Consider the following 16,793-nt stretch of genomic DNA (forward strand, 5'->3'; position numbering starts at 1 on the left):
CTTCATGAAATAGGGCTTCTGAAAGGCAAAAGTTGAATTCTTTATTCTGTCCCATTCCCAAGATAGTATATGTATAGATATTAACCTTATCCACCTTTTCCCTTGTTTTTCTTTTTTTTTTGTTGTTGTTGTTGTTTTGTTTTGTTTTTGTGTGGCCTTCTGTTGTGCCTTACTCCTAGAAACTCCAGTTCATGAAGGAGAAAGTGTGTCGTGGTGGGAGTCTCTCTGTATCCTGAGTCATGAGGCACAGCCCTACCCCCAGTCTTTACAAACATCAACAGGCCAGTATATACTACTTCTGGATCTATGTCCCCCCTTTCACCCAGGATTTTGAAAACTCTTTAGGGATCCCATATATTCCCTCTTCTTGAGGGTAGAATTAAATTATAAGAAGCATGACTATTGCTTGAAGAAGGTGATCGTCTAAAGTGCTCATCCCTCAAATGAAATGTGTTATGAGAGACCTCTTACCATCTTCCTGCCAAATCTTGGGAATGTGCTTCAGTGAAACCCATTGTTTGCCCTTCTAGGGACTCACCACAATTCTCAACCTCATTCCTCCCCTGTATTTATCTAAAATGTATCTTAATCTTTTCCCTCCTATGTTCTGATTTAAGTAACTTCTTTGTGTGATTGATTCTTTCCCCCCCTCCTTCCTAAGAAATAATTGATTTATACTTATAGGAAAATATGTGTTATTTTATAGAATATTAATTGAAGTATTCTTCCTTCCTTTCTTCTGACTCTTTAAAGTCTAAGATTCTTTTTTTGTCTTCTGACGATTTCTTTTTTTTTAATCATTGATCAAAATAATCTTAACATCAAAGTTTTGTTGTTGTTGTTGTTTTTTAATTAATGGCTTTATCTTGCCTAAGAAACAGTAGACAACTGATTACCTTACTTCGACTACTCTTGATAATTGTGCTTACTTATTTTTCTTTTATTTTTCATGCTTTAAGTGTTTGTAAATTGAATGTTACACTTCTGCTTTCTTTCAGAGGAATGTCTCAGATGGTTTTATATTGAAAATCTATTTTTGATGTTTAGGTTCAGTTTTGCAGGCTTTTATTTTGTGGTGTGTTCCAATTTCTTTCCACTTTTTTCCCCATATCATTTCCCAATCTTTTCTTTGCTTTCTCATAGGTGTGGAGTATTTGAATTTGTCTTCCCATTTGCAAAATTTGTTTGGTATGGGAATTTTAAACTTCATTTACATTTGACCTTGGAATTTTGTGTCTGTTGGTGGTTTGTGTATTCTGTCAATCAGTACTAGCTGTTTTCTAAACTAATGGGCAATTTGCTTGTATGATTTCCTGCAATTTAATTTTAAGGCATTTAAAATTTAATTGTTTTTGTGGAAAACTTAAGATCCTTCTACTTTTTGTATACACCCAGTATTTGAGGTCCATAACCTTTCCTTGTATTCAGTATATATGTTCTTTCTGAATTGTATTTGTTCCTGTTCATCAACTTCTCAGTATTTTTGATTCTAAAATCTTTTTTTTTTTTTTTTTTTCCCCCCAGAGGCTCTCTTAGTTTGGAATCTTCTCTGTTTTGTATTCAGGTTATTTACTCTTTTATTTTTATTGCTTTTTCTTTCAGATTTTTGATTTATGAGCTAATTTTGATTCTTCATTTGAAGAGAAATTTCAAATTTGCCCAAAGAGCTATAAAACCATGTATATCCTTTGATCCAATAATACCATTATTAGATCTGTTTTCCAAGGTGATCAAGGAAGAAGAAATGAACTCATGTGTTCTAAAATATTTATAGCAGCTTTCTTTATGGAAATTGAGGGAATGTACCATCAGTTGGGGAATGGCTGAACAAATTGTGATATATGATTATGATAAAATATTACTGTGCTATAAGAAAAGATGAGCAGGTTGGTTTTAGAAAGAACATGGAAAGACATTAATGAAATAATACAGAATGAAACACACAGAACCAAGACAACTATATATATATATTTATATATTAAAGTAATATTGTTTGAAGAGTAATTGTGAATGACTTAAGTTATTCTTGAGTAATATGATCATTCAAATCAACTCTGAAGGACTTAAGAAGGAAAATTCTATCTACCTTCAGAGAAATAATTGATATATGAAAGTATGTATTACATGATTCCATATATTTATTTTATATCAAATGTTGGCTTTTTCTAAGTTAGGTTTGGGAGGGAAAAAGGGAGACAACTCAGAAGTCAAAATGTAACAAAAATAAATTTGAAAAAGTGTTATTTCTCTTTTTAACAATTCTGTAATTTCTTGTTCCATTATGCCTGAGAAATTTGTAGTGTTTATTGTCTTGTTCTCCTTTATTTTGGCAGTTTTTGTTTGATTTCCATTAAAGCATAAAACTTTATTGCGTTATGGACTTTTCTAGAATATTCATTTTTCCTTTTTTCTTCAAGAGTCTCACTATTGATTCATCTGCTTGGGAGCTGCATTTATACACTTTTTTTTTTTCCATTTTATTAGTTTGCATCAAACTTCTCAATTATTTGGCTCCTCTCCCTTTCAGTCCTCAGGCCTCTTTTCTCCAGTGCAGACCACTGAGGCTAAAGAGTTTTAGTTTCTGCCAGTTAAGAGTATGTGAGGACCAGCCTTTTAAAAAGTCTATTAGTAGGAATGAACACAGTTGATTTGTAGACCACTTTTTCTTTGTTCTCATTTGCTCAGAATTCATGAACCTTTTCCTCTCTTTTCTCCTTGGCTGGACAAAAATGGAGGTTGTTTCTCTTTTCCTTTGATTATCAGTGTTTTAATTATTATGATTTGGCATATATCTTGTTGCTTTGAGGTCTTTGAAACAGCTACACAACCATCTTACCAGTGATGTCATGTCTTTGTTAGGAAGCCCTCAGGCTGTTTGATGCACATGAGACACACTCCATGCTACAGCAGTGGTTTGGCCAGAGAGTCAGTGCCCTGAGCTGCACGGCAGTAACAGAGTGGAGTGAAGTAAGAAATGGGGGCATGGAGGGAGAGAGGCCCCGGGAGAAGGTTCTTGGGAAAGGTGGTTTGAGTTGAATTGTAAAGAACACCTGCTGTCTGAGGCCAGATTGGACTCTGGAGAGGAACCATGTTTGTGAATTAGTTGACCTCAGGGCTTTCCAATAAAGACATCACATGGCTGCCCAGATGGATGTGGAGTTTCAGAAACCTCAAAACAAGAAGGGAGAGAGGGGAGAAGGCATCCTCGGGAAAGGAAAAGGCTAGCTGGACACATTATTTATTAGTTACTGAGAGCACATGAGGTGTTTTGGGGAGGAAGGTATTTATTGGTATTTGGAGTGCCCAGAGGAGGAAAATAACATGAGAGAAATAGCAAAAAACCTAAACCATCAATAGAAACCCTATTGTAGAGACCCTTGAATGCCCAGTAGGGGACTTTCTCAAAAGTTACTGGAAATTTTAAGCAGAGGAATGAAATGACCAGAACTCTTAAGTAAGAAAAATTATCATAGCAGGATATAGAAAATTAGAGGCATTTGGGTGATAGATGGATAGAGTGCCAGACTTGAAGCCAGAAAGACTCATCTTCCTAAGTTCAAATCTGGCTTCAGAGTATGATCCCAAGCAAGTTATTTAACTCTGTCAGTTTCTTTATCTGTTAAATGAGCTGTAAAAGGAAATGGCAAACCACTTCAGTATCTTTATCAAGAAAACCTTAAATGGGGTTACAGAGTCAGGCATTACTGAAATATGAAGTATAGATTGGAGAGAAAAGAGGGTGATTATGGGGAGATGTGTTAGGAGACTATGGGAGTAACTCAGGACCTCGAAAGGAGAGAGAATAGTACAGTCCTGAAAACTTCTGAGTTCCCCAAAGGCAGGGAATGCTTCCTCTTTGTCTTTGTAACTTCATTGTATGGTATATAGTAGGAGCCTTATAAAGGCTTTTTTAAATGAATGAAAAAGCTACAGAGAAGTCAAGGAAGATAAGAATTGGGGAAAAGCCATTGGACTTATAAATTAGGAGGTCATTTGTAATCTTAGAATCCTTTCTGTAGGAAGATGGATACCTGCTTATAGGGGATTACAGAGAAAATGGATAAAGAGAGAGACTGACAGGCAACCAATATAAGATTTTTCAAGAAATTTAGCCGTGAAGGTGAGGAGAGAGATTTACTAGTTGTTGGGGTCAAAATGCAAGAAACTCTTTATTTTTTTATATTTTTAAGCTTTGAGAAGGCCTGAACATGAATGTAGGTTGAGAAATGGAATGTCTTAATAAGGGACAAGATTAAAGATACCTGAGAGAGAGAGGGGATGATTACTACAGTCAGATTGATAGGCAGAACTAGAAAACTGAGAGAAGGACTAGATACAGCAAGTAGTAGAGATTCATTTATGACCTGAGGAGAGAGAGGAGTGCTATGACATTAAGATATTTGGATGAATCTTAAAAGAGGAAAGCTAGAGGCTCTCCAGAATAAGATCTAATTAACAAGGAGACAGTAAGATTGTCAAACAGCTTTAAGGGTCCAATTGAGATTCTTTTCTATGAATGTATAGGAGGGGTCCAAATCATGTCTGGGGAACAAGAAATTCTAGAATAGTAATTAAACACTAAACTGTCAAAGCTAAAGCCATGTTTGAAGGCAAGGGAGATGGAGTGGGGAGAATTAGGAATTTGTGAAAGGTGAAGAAGAGATTTTCATATAAGAGAAAATGGGAGATAGAAGGGGTTGTATTAAGAGTAGAATTTCAAAATTCTAGTTCTTGGAGATGCCTTAATTCTAGAACTATTGAAGTCCTAAATGTGATTAAGTCAGTGTGTGATTAAAGAAGGAGGAAAGAGTGGAGTTGAGGAAAGTAATGAATTGTATAGTCAACCTGGGGAGGGATGCTAATAGAAACATCACATTCTGGAAGATAATGGTAGGGAACACAGATGGAGAGGAAAACAGTTGCATTCTGAAGTTATTTGAAGGTTAGAGGGATGACCTGGAAGTCAGTAAATGTTAGCAGTAAGAATGGAGAGATGGTAGTGCAAGCAGATTTCATGGTTCATAAAAGAGACCGCTAAAGGATTGTGGAGAAGTCATCAAATCAGCAGAAGAAAGTAAAGATTATGTCATCATCCCTTTTGGCCCCACAAATTTATTTTCTGATCCCCTGCTTCCCAGGATAGTAGTGCTCTTCCTCCTGATGTGTATTTATTTTGTATATGTTTTATATTTATCAGCATACACATCATTTCCCTCAGTAGAATTTAATGGTTTCTGAGGGCAGAGCTTACACAATACCTGGAAAATAGTTGTCATTTAATAAATGCTTACTTGCTTGTTGAATGAATGAATGGATGGGAAAAGTTAATAACAATGGAGAAGGTAAAATACATGATATCTATCATAAATGTGATCAAGGGTCCAAAACCCCCCAAAAGAAAAAGTGAGTGAAGGAGCATTTATTACATTCCTGCAGGAAGTAGAGGGGTCCTTATGGTTGAGGAGCTCTTTGGTACAGAAGCCAGTGTATGCTTATGTTAATTAGTCCCTTTCCATGTGCTTCATGGTCTCCTGCCAGTTCAATTGGTCAATTTTCTTCTAACTAGTAGTATTTCCTTCTCTGCCTTCTTCATGTCCTCCTAGATATGTTCTCCCTCCTTTGTCATGCATCCCACATGCAAAGATGTGGAAAACTACTCCTCTGGGGTGTATTGGTTAAAAGCAATTAGCCTGTTATGCTTATTCTCATTTGCCTTTATACCAATTCATTGATCCCAACTAGTTTGAGCTGGATCAAGGTCTGCGATAAGACTGTGGTTGGTTGAGAAGAATTAATTTCTGATTGGTTGGATCTGCCTGTTAAGCAACTTTGTTGACTACTAATAAATATAATTCTCAGAATTTTAGCTCTTTTTGGAAAACATTTTTGTTATTCTTATCCTGGGGCCCATCTATCATAATTTCCCCCCTTCTAATATGAATTTGGTTTCCACATTTTACTTTACTTGGTTCCAAATTTCCTTCATATCATCTCAGGATGAAAGTTTCCTTAGATACCATCTTCACATTCCCAGAATCTTGTACTTGTATTCCAAAAGGTGTTACCTTACTTATTGATGTTTCAATCTTTGTACCAAACCCCTTACACAAGATATAACACAAAACCCAACTGCTATAAGTATTCCAATTGCCACTGTTAGGGAGGTTAGAATGGATATCGCTATTTCTTTCCAATCCCATTGGGTTCTCTGTTTCTGAATTCTCAGCTAATTCTTTGGCTAATACAGTTAAACCTCAAAGTGCTTTAGTAATGGTTCCATCAGAAGCAGTATTATTTGGTGAAATATACCATTCTGAGAGCATTTTGCATATACCACCTTGCAAAACTAAAATCATATATAATGTTAAGCTATTTTCCCAAGCCATTCTGCTGGTTGCATATAATTGACTAGTTATACCCTTGACTGCATCAACCTTTGTTGATTCTATTAGATATAGTTGATCCATTCCACAGTCTTATTGATGGTTGACCACCAAAAGAGGAGGGACTCAAATCCTGCTGTTCCTTGGTTCCTTGCTTTGAACTCATTGGACATTCCATATGGAATTCCAATAGCATCTAAATAGATTCTGTCATCAAATGAACCATAGGGACTTCCAACTTCCCTTTTTCATCTCTCATTCCTTAGACCATCCTCATGTGGGTCACTGGGATCTGATATGCTAAGATGAATGGGACAGCCAGTTGTACCAGTACACAAGTACCTGTTCCGTCTAGAGAGAGAGTTGATTGGAGTGTTTTCCCCACAGAGCCACCATAAATCTAACCTGGGGGTAATCATTTTCTATAAGTTGTCACTGCTATCTACAGACATATTCCACTTCTGGGTGCAGAGGGCATTCTGCTTTGGTCCCAAAGTCCTCACTGTCTTGAATGACAGGCAGAATGATTGCCAATCCTAGAGATAATGGTAGGAATATCCTTATTGGTACCTACTTTGACTGGTGGAAATGGAAGGGAGAGTGTAGTACAATTTTTCACAGTGCTGTTGGGGAATAGCCACACCCTGCATTTAAATTCAGTCTCATATCTTAAGTCCTAAGGGAAATGGGGTCTACCTGAAACATAAGCATAATTCATTCTTATTTAAGTTTCTAACAATATATTTGACTATTCCATCCAGGTATTAGTGTCCCCATATTCAATCTCTATTTCTATTGTCTTTTGAGTGTTGTTTCTACTACCTTTGGGGTCATTTATAGGAGTGATTTTTACATCTAGCATTTCTCCAATGGGTGGTTTACTGGGCCTAGGAAAGTTGATGATCTGGCCTCCAGATTGAGGATGGGTTTGGGGTGCATCAAACCCCAGAATCCTTTTTTCCCCTTTTTTTAATTTGAAAAAATAGAATAAGAAGAAAACAAACAAAAGGAATACAAAATAAAATAAAGCAAAACAAGAGAAAATATTGTCATGTGCCCAGTAGAACATCAGGGAGGATTCAAAATATATAACAATAAATTACCAGATCAAGAAAGTATATATATTAGTAGAAGAAAGTATATTCATAAATGTTCATTTTTTCTTTACTCCCTTATAAATTGTTATTTGGTTCTCTACTGCCCACCTTATTTGCTTTATTCTTTTTTTCACCCTTTCATCCCACCCACCATTCCCAAACAAGTTGTAGTTAAGAAAAATAAATACACATACACATACACATACATACACACACATACCCCTTTCCTAGTCCTAGTTCTGACTTGGCTTTACTTTTACTTCTTGCCTTGCTATTACAAGCTTCCCTTTAGCTCCCACCTCTGACAAGGATTCCCAAACCAAATGCTTCCTCTTCCTTCAAGTAGTCACAGCCAGCAGCATCCCTGCCCCACCACTTCTGCACTCGTCTTATGTGGAAATGAAAATTTCTGTGGTTATTGCTGAGACTCTAGCCGTACCAAGCTAGCCTGAGGAGTCCCCACTTGGTGTTTCTTCAAAACTAGCCAGGAGGTGTTTGTACTTCTCATGGGTCAATCCCAGCCTAGGTCCTTCCTTCTTCAGATCTTATTGGGTTGTACCAGGAGGGTCCCATTCTGCCTGAAATTGTCTTAATTTTTCATCAGTCTATATTCACTTTGAGGTGCAAATTTGTTCTATTTGTGGAGAAAATTTGGAGAACTTGAAATTTACCAATCTACTCCACCATCTTCCCAGAATCTTCCCTCAAACCCCAGAATCCTAAATCTGCCCAGAAGATCTTTCCCATTAACATCTATTCCTATTCTAAAGGTCCTATTCACACTTCAGTCTGTCATTTTGATTCTGATATACATGGGATTGCATTCTAGGTTCCCTCACTTCAGGTCTGCTGTACCCCTAAAGATTGTCATCTTTTAATTCCTGTTGAGAGCCCTTCTTGACTATTTTGAGTTCAATTCCTATACTGGGTGATCCACTACAAATCATCCCCAAGCTGGACAAGGGGGCCCCTCTATACTCCACATTTGGAGTTTTGGTTGCTTTGTTATCCAGACAAAGGTATTCATGTTCACTTTCTATCTTCCTTTGGCTATCAATTTCTCCATATTCAATTATCTGACAGGAATCTACTTGAAGCATTTGTCGGTCTCCTGTTTTTGTCAAATTAACCCACTTGAAGAGCCTTTCCCAGAGTGTACTATTACCATAACCTTTATTTTCTTCTCTTAACTCAGCCACAGATTTGTCCTGCACTCTCACAATCCCTAAACTTCAGATAATGAGGAGCCCCAGCCACATTTTGAATTTGAGTATCTCTAGAGGGAGGCATAAAAATATAATCCCACAGATTCCAAACACCAATATTGCTAACACAAATATCAAAGTCAGTACCTCAGATGTAATCATTTTGAGGATTTTTAAGCTGTCTTCCTTCTTCCCATGAAGTTCTGTACAAAAAAAGTCTAAAAATACCCCTTAGTTCACAGTAGGATTCCAAGTCCTGAGACTGAGTCTGCAGCCTCTAGCTTACAGAAGATCTAGCTTTCAAGAGGGTCAGGCTGGACAGTCAACTTCTCCTGCTTCATTTTACCTTGGTGAAGTCCAACCTTACTTGGCAATTCAGGTTGTGGTTTCCATAGTCAGGCGTAACAGGTGGTACCAGCTAGAAGGAAGCTTTGTTTCCTTCTAGGTTTTAATCAGCACCCGGTCTCTTGGTTGGAAAGGCTGTAGAGAAAATGCCAAAGGTGAGTTCTGGTTGAGTAGTTTTCTCCATCTAAGATCTGAAAGAGAGAATGATACTATCAGGACATGTGTGTCACAAAATCTTTGATCTCAAAGGTGGGTAGCCCCTTTGACAGTCCTAAGTAGGATAGTCCAAATAATGTCTTATATAGTGATAACTCCATATATCTTCTACAAGTGGTACAGATTCTCCTTAAGGCAAGAGGCAAACATTTGGTCTCTTGATTTTCTTGACCTTTTTGTTCTTCCAGATGAATTTTGTTATTTTTTCTACCTTTATAAAATAATTTTTGGGAGTTTGATTACTATGGCACTGACCAAGAAGATTAATTTAGGTAAAATTGTCATTTTATTACATTAGTTCAGCCTACCCATGAGCAATTGATATTTTTCTAATTGTTTAGATCTGACTTTATTTCTATGAAAAGTATTTTTTTTTAAAATTGTTGTTCATATAATTTGTGGGTTTATCTTGGCAGGTAAATTCAAATGTTTTATTTCATCCATTTCAATTAGATTGCCATATTTGTTGGCATATAGTTGGGCAAAATAAATAGCTCTTAATTATTGCTTTAATTTCTTCATTGGTGGTAAGTTCACCTTTTTCATTTTTGATGCTGCTAATTTGGATTTTTTCTTTACTTTTTCTAATGAAATTAAACCAAAGACTTGTTTATTTTGGTTTTTTTTTTGTTTTTTGTTTTTTATAAAAACCAACTCTTAATTTTATTTAGTTCAATAGTTTTCTTTCAATTTTATTAATCTCTTTTGATTTTCAGAATTTTTAATTTGGTACTTATTGGGGGTTTTTACTTTGTTTTTTCTAGTTATTTTAGTTTCATGCTCAATTCATTGATATCCTCTTTTTCTGTTTTATTCATGTAACTAATTAGAGGTGTAAAATTTCCCCTAAAAATTGTTTTGACCCCATCCCATGAGTTTAGGTATGTCACCTCTCATTATTGTCATTCTCTTGGATGGAATTATTGATTGTTTCTATGTTTTGCCCTTCTTCTATCCAGTCTTTTCCTTTTCTTTTCCCTTTCTCCTCCTACTTCCTTGTATGGTAAGATAAATTTCTATGCCCATCTAAATGAATAGTTATTTCCTCTTTGAGCCAAGATTAATGGCTTCAGACATTTTATTAATCTCTCCTTTTATTTTCAGAATTTTAAATTTGGTATTTAATTGGGGGTTTTTATTTTGTTCTTTTTCTAGTTTTTTTAGTTGCATGATGATAGTTCATGATGAGATTAAGCTTCAGACAATACTTATCCCCCTCCCTTCTTTCCCTTTATTGTAATAGTTCTTTTGTGCCTCTTTAGTGTGATCTAAATTAACCCATTTTATCTCCCTCTTCTCCCAGAATAATCCTTTTCCACCCTTTTAATGTTTTTTTTCTTTTATTTCATCATATCATAGTCAATTTATACCCACATCCTCTGACTATGTATATCCCTCTAACTGCCCTAATAAAAGATAAAATTCTCAAAAGTTTCAAATATCATTTCCCATCTAGGGATGTGGAACAGTTTAACCTTTTAAACAATGTTGTTGTTTTTTTTTCTTTCCTGTTTACTTTTCTATGCTTCTCTTTTATTTTTATTAATTTTTATAACATTTTTTTTGACAGTACATATGCATGGGTAATTTTTTACAACATTATCCCTTGCACTCCCTTCTGTTTTGAATTTTCCCCTTCTTCCCTCCACCCCTTCCCCTAGATGGCAGGCATTCCCATACATATTAAATATGTTATAGTATATCCTAGATACAATATATGTGTGCAGAACCGATTTTTTTTTTTTTTTTTTTTGTTGTTGTTGTTGCAAAGGAAGAATTGGATTCAGAAGGTAAAAATAACCTGGGAAGAGAAACAAAAATGCAAACAGTTTACACTCATTTCCCAGTGTTCCTTCTCTGGGTATAGCTGATTCTGTTCATCATTGATCAATTGGATCTGAGTTAGATCTTCTCTTTGTTGAAGATATCCACTTCCTTCAGAATACATCCTCATACAGGATTGTTGTTGAAGTGTAGAATGATCTCCTGGTTCTGCTCATTTCACTCAGCATCAGTTCATGTAAGTCTCTCCAAGCCTCTCTGTATTCATCCTGCTGGTCATTTCTTACAGAGCAATAATATTCCATAACATTCATATACCATAATTTACCCAACCATTCTCCAATTGATGGGCATCCGTTCATTTTCCAGTTTCTAGCCACTATGAAAAGGGCTGCCACAAACATTTTGGCACATACAGGTCCCTTCACCTTCTTTAGTATTTCTTTGGGATATAAGCCCAGTAGTAGCACTGCTGGATCAAAGGGTATGCATAGTTTGATAACTTTTTGGGCATAATTCCAGATTGCTCTCCAGAATGGTTGGATTCTTTCACAACTCCACTGATAATCAGTGTCCCTGTTTTCCCACATCCCCTCCAACATTCACCATTATTTGTTCCTGTCATCTTAGCCAATCTGACAGGTGTGTAGTGGTATCTTAGAGTTGTCTTAATTTGCATTTCTCTGATCAGTAGTGATTTGGAACACTCTTTCATATGAGTGGAAATAGTTTCAATTTCTTCATCTGAAAATTGTTCATATCCTTTGACTATTTAACAATTGGAGAATGGCTTGATTTCTTATAAATTAGAGTTAATTCTCTGTATATTTTAGAGATGAGGTCTTTATCAGAACCTTTAACTATAAAAATGTTTTTCCAATTTGTTACTTCTCTTCTAATCTTGTTTGTGTTTGTTTTGTTTGTACAAAAGCTTTTTAATTTGATGTAATCAAAATTTTAAATTTTATTTTGTGATCAATAATGATCTTTAGTTCTCCTTTAGTCACAAATTCTTTCCTCTTCCACAAGTCTCAGAGGTAAACTATCCTATGTTCCTTTAATTTTTTTGTGATCTTGTTCTTTATGCCTAAATCATGGACCCATTTTGATCTTATCTAGTATGTGGTGTTAATGTGGGTCCAAGCCTAGTTTCTGCCATACTAATTTCCAGTTTTCCCAGCAGTTTTTGTCAAATAATGAATTCTTATCCCCAAAGTTGGGATCTTTGGGTTTGTCAAACACTAGATTGCTATATTTATTCACTATCTTGTCCTGTGAACCTAACTATTCCACTGATCAACTAGTCTATTTTTTGCCAATACCAAATGATTTTGGTATTGCTGCTTTATAATATAGTTTTAGATCAGGTACAGCTAGGCCACCTTCATTTGATTTTTTTTTTCATTAATTCCCTTGAAATTCTCGACCTTTTATTCTTCTATATGAATTTTGTTATTTTTTCTAGGTCATTAAAATAGTTTCTTGGGAGTCTGATTGGTATAGAACTAAATAAATAGATTAGTTTAGGGAGTATTGTCATCTTGATTATATTCACTCGGCCTATCCAAGAGCACTTAATATTTTCCCAATTATTTAAATCTGACTTTATTTTTGTGGCAAGTGTTTTGTAATTTTGCTCATATAATTCCTGACTTTCCTTTGGTAGATAGATTCCCAAATATTTTATACTTTTGACAGTTATTTTGAATGGAATTTCTCTTTATATCTCTTGCTTTTGGATTTTGTTGGTAATGTATAAAAATGCTGAAAATTTATGTGGATTTATTTTGTATCCTGAAACTTTGCTAAAGTTATGAATTATTTCTAATAGCTTTTTAGCAGAATCTTCGGGGTTCTGTAAGTATACCATCATATCATCTGCAAAGAGTGATAGTTTGGTTTTCTCATTACCTACTCTAATTCCTTTAATCTCTTTCTCAACTCTTTTTGCAGAGGCTAGTGTTTCTAATACAATATTGAATAGTAATGGTGATAGAGGGCAACCTTGTTTCACTCCTGATCTTACTGGGAAAGGTTCCAGTTTATCGCCATTACATATAATGTTTACTGATGGTTTTAAATATATGCTCCTGACTATTTTAAGGAATAGTCCATTTAATCCTATACTCTCAAATGTTTTTAGTAGGAATGGATGTTGGATTTTGTCAAATGCTTTTTCTGCATCTAGTGAGATGATCATATGGTTTTTGTTTAATTTGGTTATTGATTCTATGCTTCTCTTGAGTCCCGTGTTTGAAGATCAAATTTTCTGTTTAGTTCTGGTCTTTTCAAGAGAAATGATTGAAAGTTTCTTCATTGAAGATCCATTTCCTCCCCTGAAATATAATTCTCAGTCTCACTGGGTCTCAGTCTCACTCAGAATTACTTTATTCTTTGTTGTAATCCCTTGTCCTTAGCCTTCTGAAGTATGGTATTCCAGAATTTCTGATCTTTTATTGTAGAAGCTTGACAAATCCTGGATAATCCTGACTGTGGCTCCTTGATATTTAAATTGTTTTCTTTTTCTTTTTTTTTCCCATGGCAGCTTGCAGCATTTTAAATGTGAGATTATAGTTTTAGAGTTTTGCAAAAACGTTTCTTGGGATTTTTCCTTGTGTTTTTGGAGGTAATTGATAGATTCTTTCTTTTTTAAAAAAATTTATTTATAATTTTTTTTGACAGTATATATGCATGAGTAATTTTTTTAAATAACATTATCCCTTGTATTCATTTTTCCAAATTATCCCCTCCCTCCTTCTACTCCCTCCCCTTAATGACAGGCAATCCCATGTTACAATATAACCTAGATACAATATATGTGTGTAAATGCCATTTTCTTGTTTCACATTAAGTATTAGATTCCGAAGTTATAAATAACCTGGGTAGATAGACAGTAGTGCTAACAATTTACATTCACTTCCCAGTGTTCCTTCTCTGGGTTTAATTGTTTGTGTCCATCATTGATCAACTGGAAGTGAGTTGGATCTTCTTTATGTTGAAGATATCCACTTCCATCAGAATACATCTTCATACAACATTGAAGTATACAGTGATCTTCTGGTTCTATTCATTTTACTCAGCATCAGTTGATGTAAGTCTCTCCAAGCCTCTCTGTATTCCTCCTGGTGGTCATTTCTTACAGAGCAATAATATTCCATAACCTTCATATACCATAATTTACCCAACCATTCTCCAATTGATGGACATCCATTCATCTTCCAGTTTCTAGCCACTACGAAAAGGGCTGCTACAAACATTTTGGCACATACAGGTTCCTTTCCCCTCCTCAGTATTTCTTTGGGATATAAGCCCAATAGCAGCAATGCTGGATCAAAGGGTATGCACAGTTTGATAACTTTTGGGGCATAATTCCAGCTTGCTCTCCAGAATGGCTGGATTCTTTCACAACTCCACCAGCAATGTATTAGTATCCCAGTTTTCCCACATCCCTTCCAACATTTTGATGGATTCTTTCAAAGGCCATTTTGTCCTTTGGTATATCAGGGCAGTTTCTTTAATAATTTCTTTTCTGAGGCTGGGGTTAAGTGACTTGCACACACAGTCACACAGCTAGGAAGTGTTAAGTGTCTGAGATCAGGGCTGGTGCTCTGTCCACTGCGCCACCTAGCTGCCCTCTCTTTAATGATTTCTTGAAGAATGCTATCCAGGCTCTTTTTTTGATCATAGTCTTCAGGTAGACCAATAATCTTAAAATTGTCTTTCCTGATCAGCTGCTTTTTCGGTGAGGTATTTTACATTTTCTTCCATTTTTCCATTCTTTTTAGTTTCCTTGATTCTTGATGACTCATAGAATTATTAGCTTCCATTTGTCCAGTTCTAGTTTTTAATATATGATTTTCTTCAGTTGGCTTTTGTATCTTTTCCATTTGATTAATTCTACTTTTCAAGATAGTGTTTTCTTTCTTCCTCCCTCCCTCTCTCTCTCCCTCCCTTCCTCCTTTCCTCTCTCCTTCCCTTTCTCTCTTCCTTCTTTCCTTCCCTTTTTGCATTTAGCCGATTGTGTTTAAGAAATTGTTTTCCTTAGTCAATTTTTGTCCTTTTTTCCAAGCTGTTGACTCTTTGTTGCATACCTTCCATTTCTTTTCCCAATTTTTTTTCTGCCTTTCTTATTTGCCTTTTAAATCCTTTGTGAATACTACCAAGAAGCCCCTTTGAGCTTAAGAACAATTCATATCACCTTTGAGATTTTGTATGTGAGCATTTTGTTCTCTTCTGAGTTGATATTTTGGTCTTCCCTGTCACAAAGTAGCTTTTTGTGGTTAAGATTCTTTTCTGTTTCTTGCTCATTTTCTTTCTTTTATTCCTATTTTGTGGCTTTTAAGATCGAGTTCTGCTTTTGAGGTACAGAGGTATCCCAAGCTGCTTGTGCTACTTTCTAAACCTTGGGTTTGATCATGGGGCCCCCTTGTGTTTGATCATGGGGCCCCCTTGTGCTTGATACCCTACCTGCGCACGCTCTCTCTCTCTCTCTCTCTCTCTCTCTCTCTCTCTCTCTCTCTCTCTCTCTCTCTTTCATACACACACACACACACACACACACACACACACACACACACACACACACATATGCTGGTTTCCCAGGCTGAGAATTTGCCTTCTTGTTATGACTAGAGGCTGCCTCACAGATCTATTCTGCTACTGAGCTAGGACTGAGGGTCTCAATTTCAGGGCTTCTCTGAGCAATTCTTCCAATGATTTCTTATTCCATCTATTTAATTTCTGTAATTTCTTATTAATGTCTGGCCATGCTTTGATCACAAAATTTACTTTCAACATACCCTGTGCTACTGGATCATGTGGATCTAGTCTTGAATATTTTCTCATCCTTTCCTTCATTCTTGCTAGGAACTGTGAAGGTGACTCATTTTTTTTTTTTTTTTTTCCTGATTTACCTCAAATGCCTTATGGATATTCTATAACTTTGGGACTGAGCCTTTAATACCTTCCACTATGAAGTCCTTGATGTCTTGTATGTCCTTTCTGTGAACCATTGTTATTGTCCTACTTGGACCCCTAATTGGGGAATTTCCTTTCCATAGTTATCATTCCTGGACTAGGAAGATGCCTCAGTTCCCAAGTTCCCATGGCTGCTTCCTAATCCTTCCTTTTTCCTCTCCAGTAACAGTAAGTTTAGACTGGATATTAGTTCAGCTTGGATATTAGTTCAGCTCGGATATGGAAAACTGGTCCTAGGAACTGATCTATCTGTTTAGCCAATCTTATTGGATCCCCAATTAAAGACTTCGTTTTTTTCTGAATTTTTTACAGGTCTTGCTCCCACAGGGATGCCTGCCTTCAGCCAAACTGCATTCACCAAGACATTGATTTTAACGATTTTCTTCTTCCCCTTACCCTCTAGTTCATGAACTCTCTTCCCAATTTGTTAGCATCCTCCCCAATGGTCATTGAAGACCTCTGGGGGTTCTTCCCTCTTTCTCTTTGAGCTCTTATTCCCCATCTTAGGCTTACCAAGAAGTCCCACCTCTCTCACACTAGGATATACCCCCGACCATCAAAGCCATATTAAACTGCTTTATTGCCTTGCTTGAGATCTCTGTTTGCATGTTCTGTCCAGATCTTTCTCGCTTCTCTGTTCAGTCTCTTTATTATTCCTAATGCTGACTGAAAGTTCTGGGCTTCTAATCACAGGGGATAGCCTGAAGTAGGAAGTGAGAACTGCTGGAAATGGCTTTTTCGTACCTCCACAACCTGAGCCAACCCTCTGGGTTTGGGATTCTGGAGGA

At 36.2% G+C, this 16,793-nt stretch overlaps 1 protein-coding gene across 13 annotated transcripts in view; it reads left to right on the plus strand.

Annotated features, from left to right (window-relative positions):
* CCDC158 (coiled-coil domain containing 158) overlaps positions 1-16,793 on the plus strand; it is a 121,240-nt gene that overhangs the window by 12,805 nt on the left and 91,642 nt on the right. For 10 of the 13 annotated variants that reach the window (XM_074274372.1, XM_074274367.1, XM_074274376.1 and 7 more), the window contains one exon: positions 180-281. The exons of 2 other annotated variants lie outside the window; for them this stretch is intronic. In XM_074274372.1, the coding sequence (XP_074130473.1) occupies positions 180-281 (102 nt within the window). The remainder of the gene's footprint in view (positions 1-179; positions 282-16,793) is intronic. One more of the 13 variants, XM_074274381.1, reaches the window with a different exon arrangement.

This window comes from Sminthopsis crassicaudata, chromosome 6 (assembly GCF_048593235.1).
Source record: "Sminthopsis crassicaudata isolate SCR6 chromosome 6, ASM4859323v1, whole genome shotgun sequence".
NCBI lineage: Eukaryota > Metazoa > Chordata > Mammalia > Dasyuromorphia > Dasyuridae > Sminthopsis > Sminthopsis crassicaudata.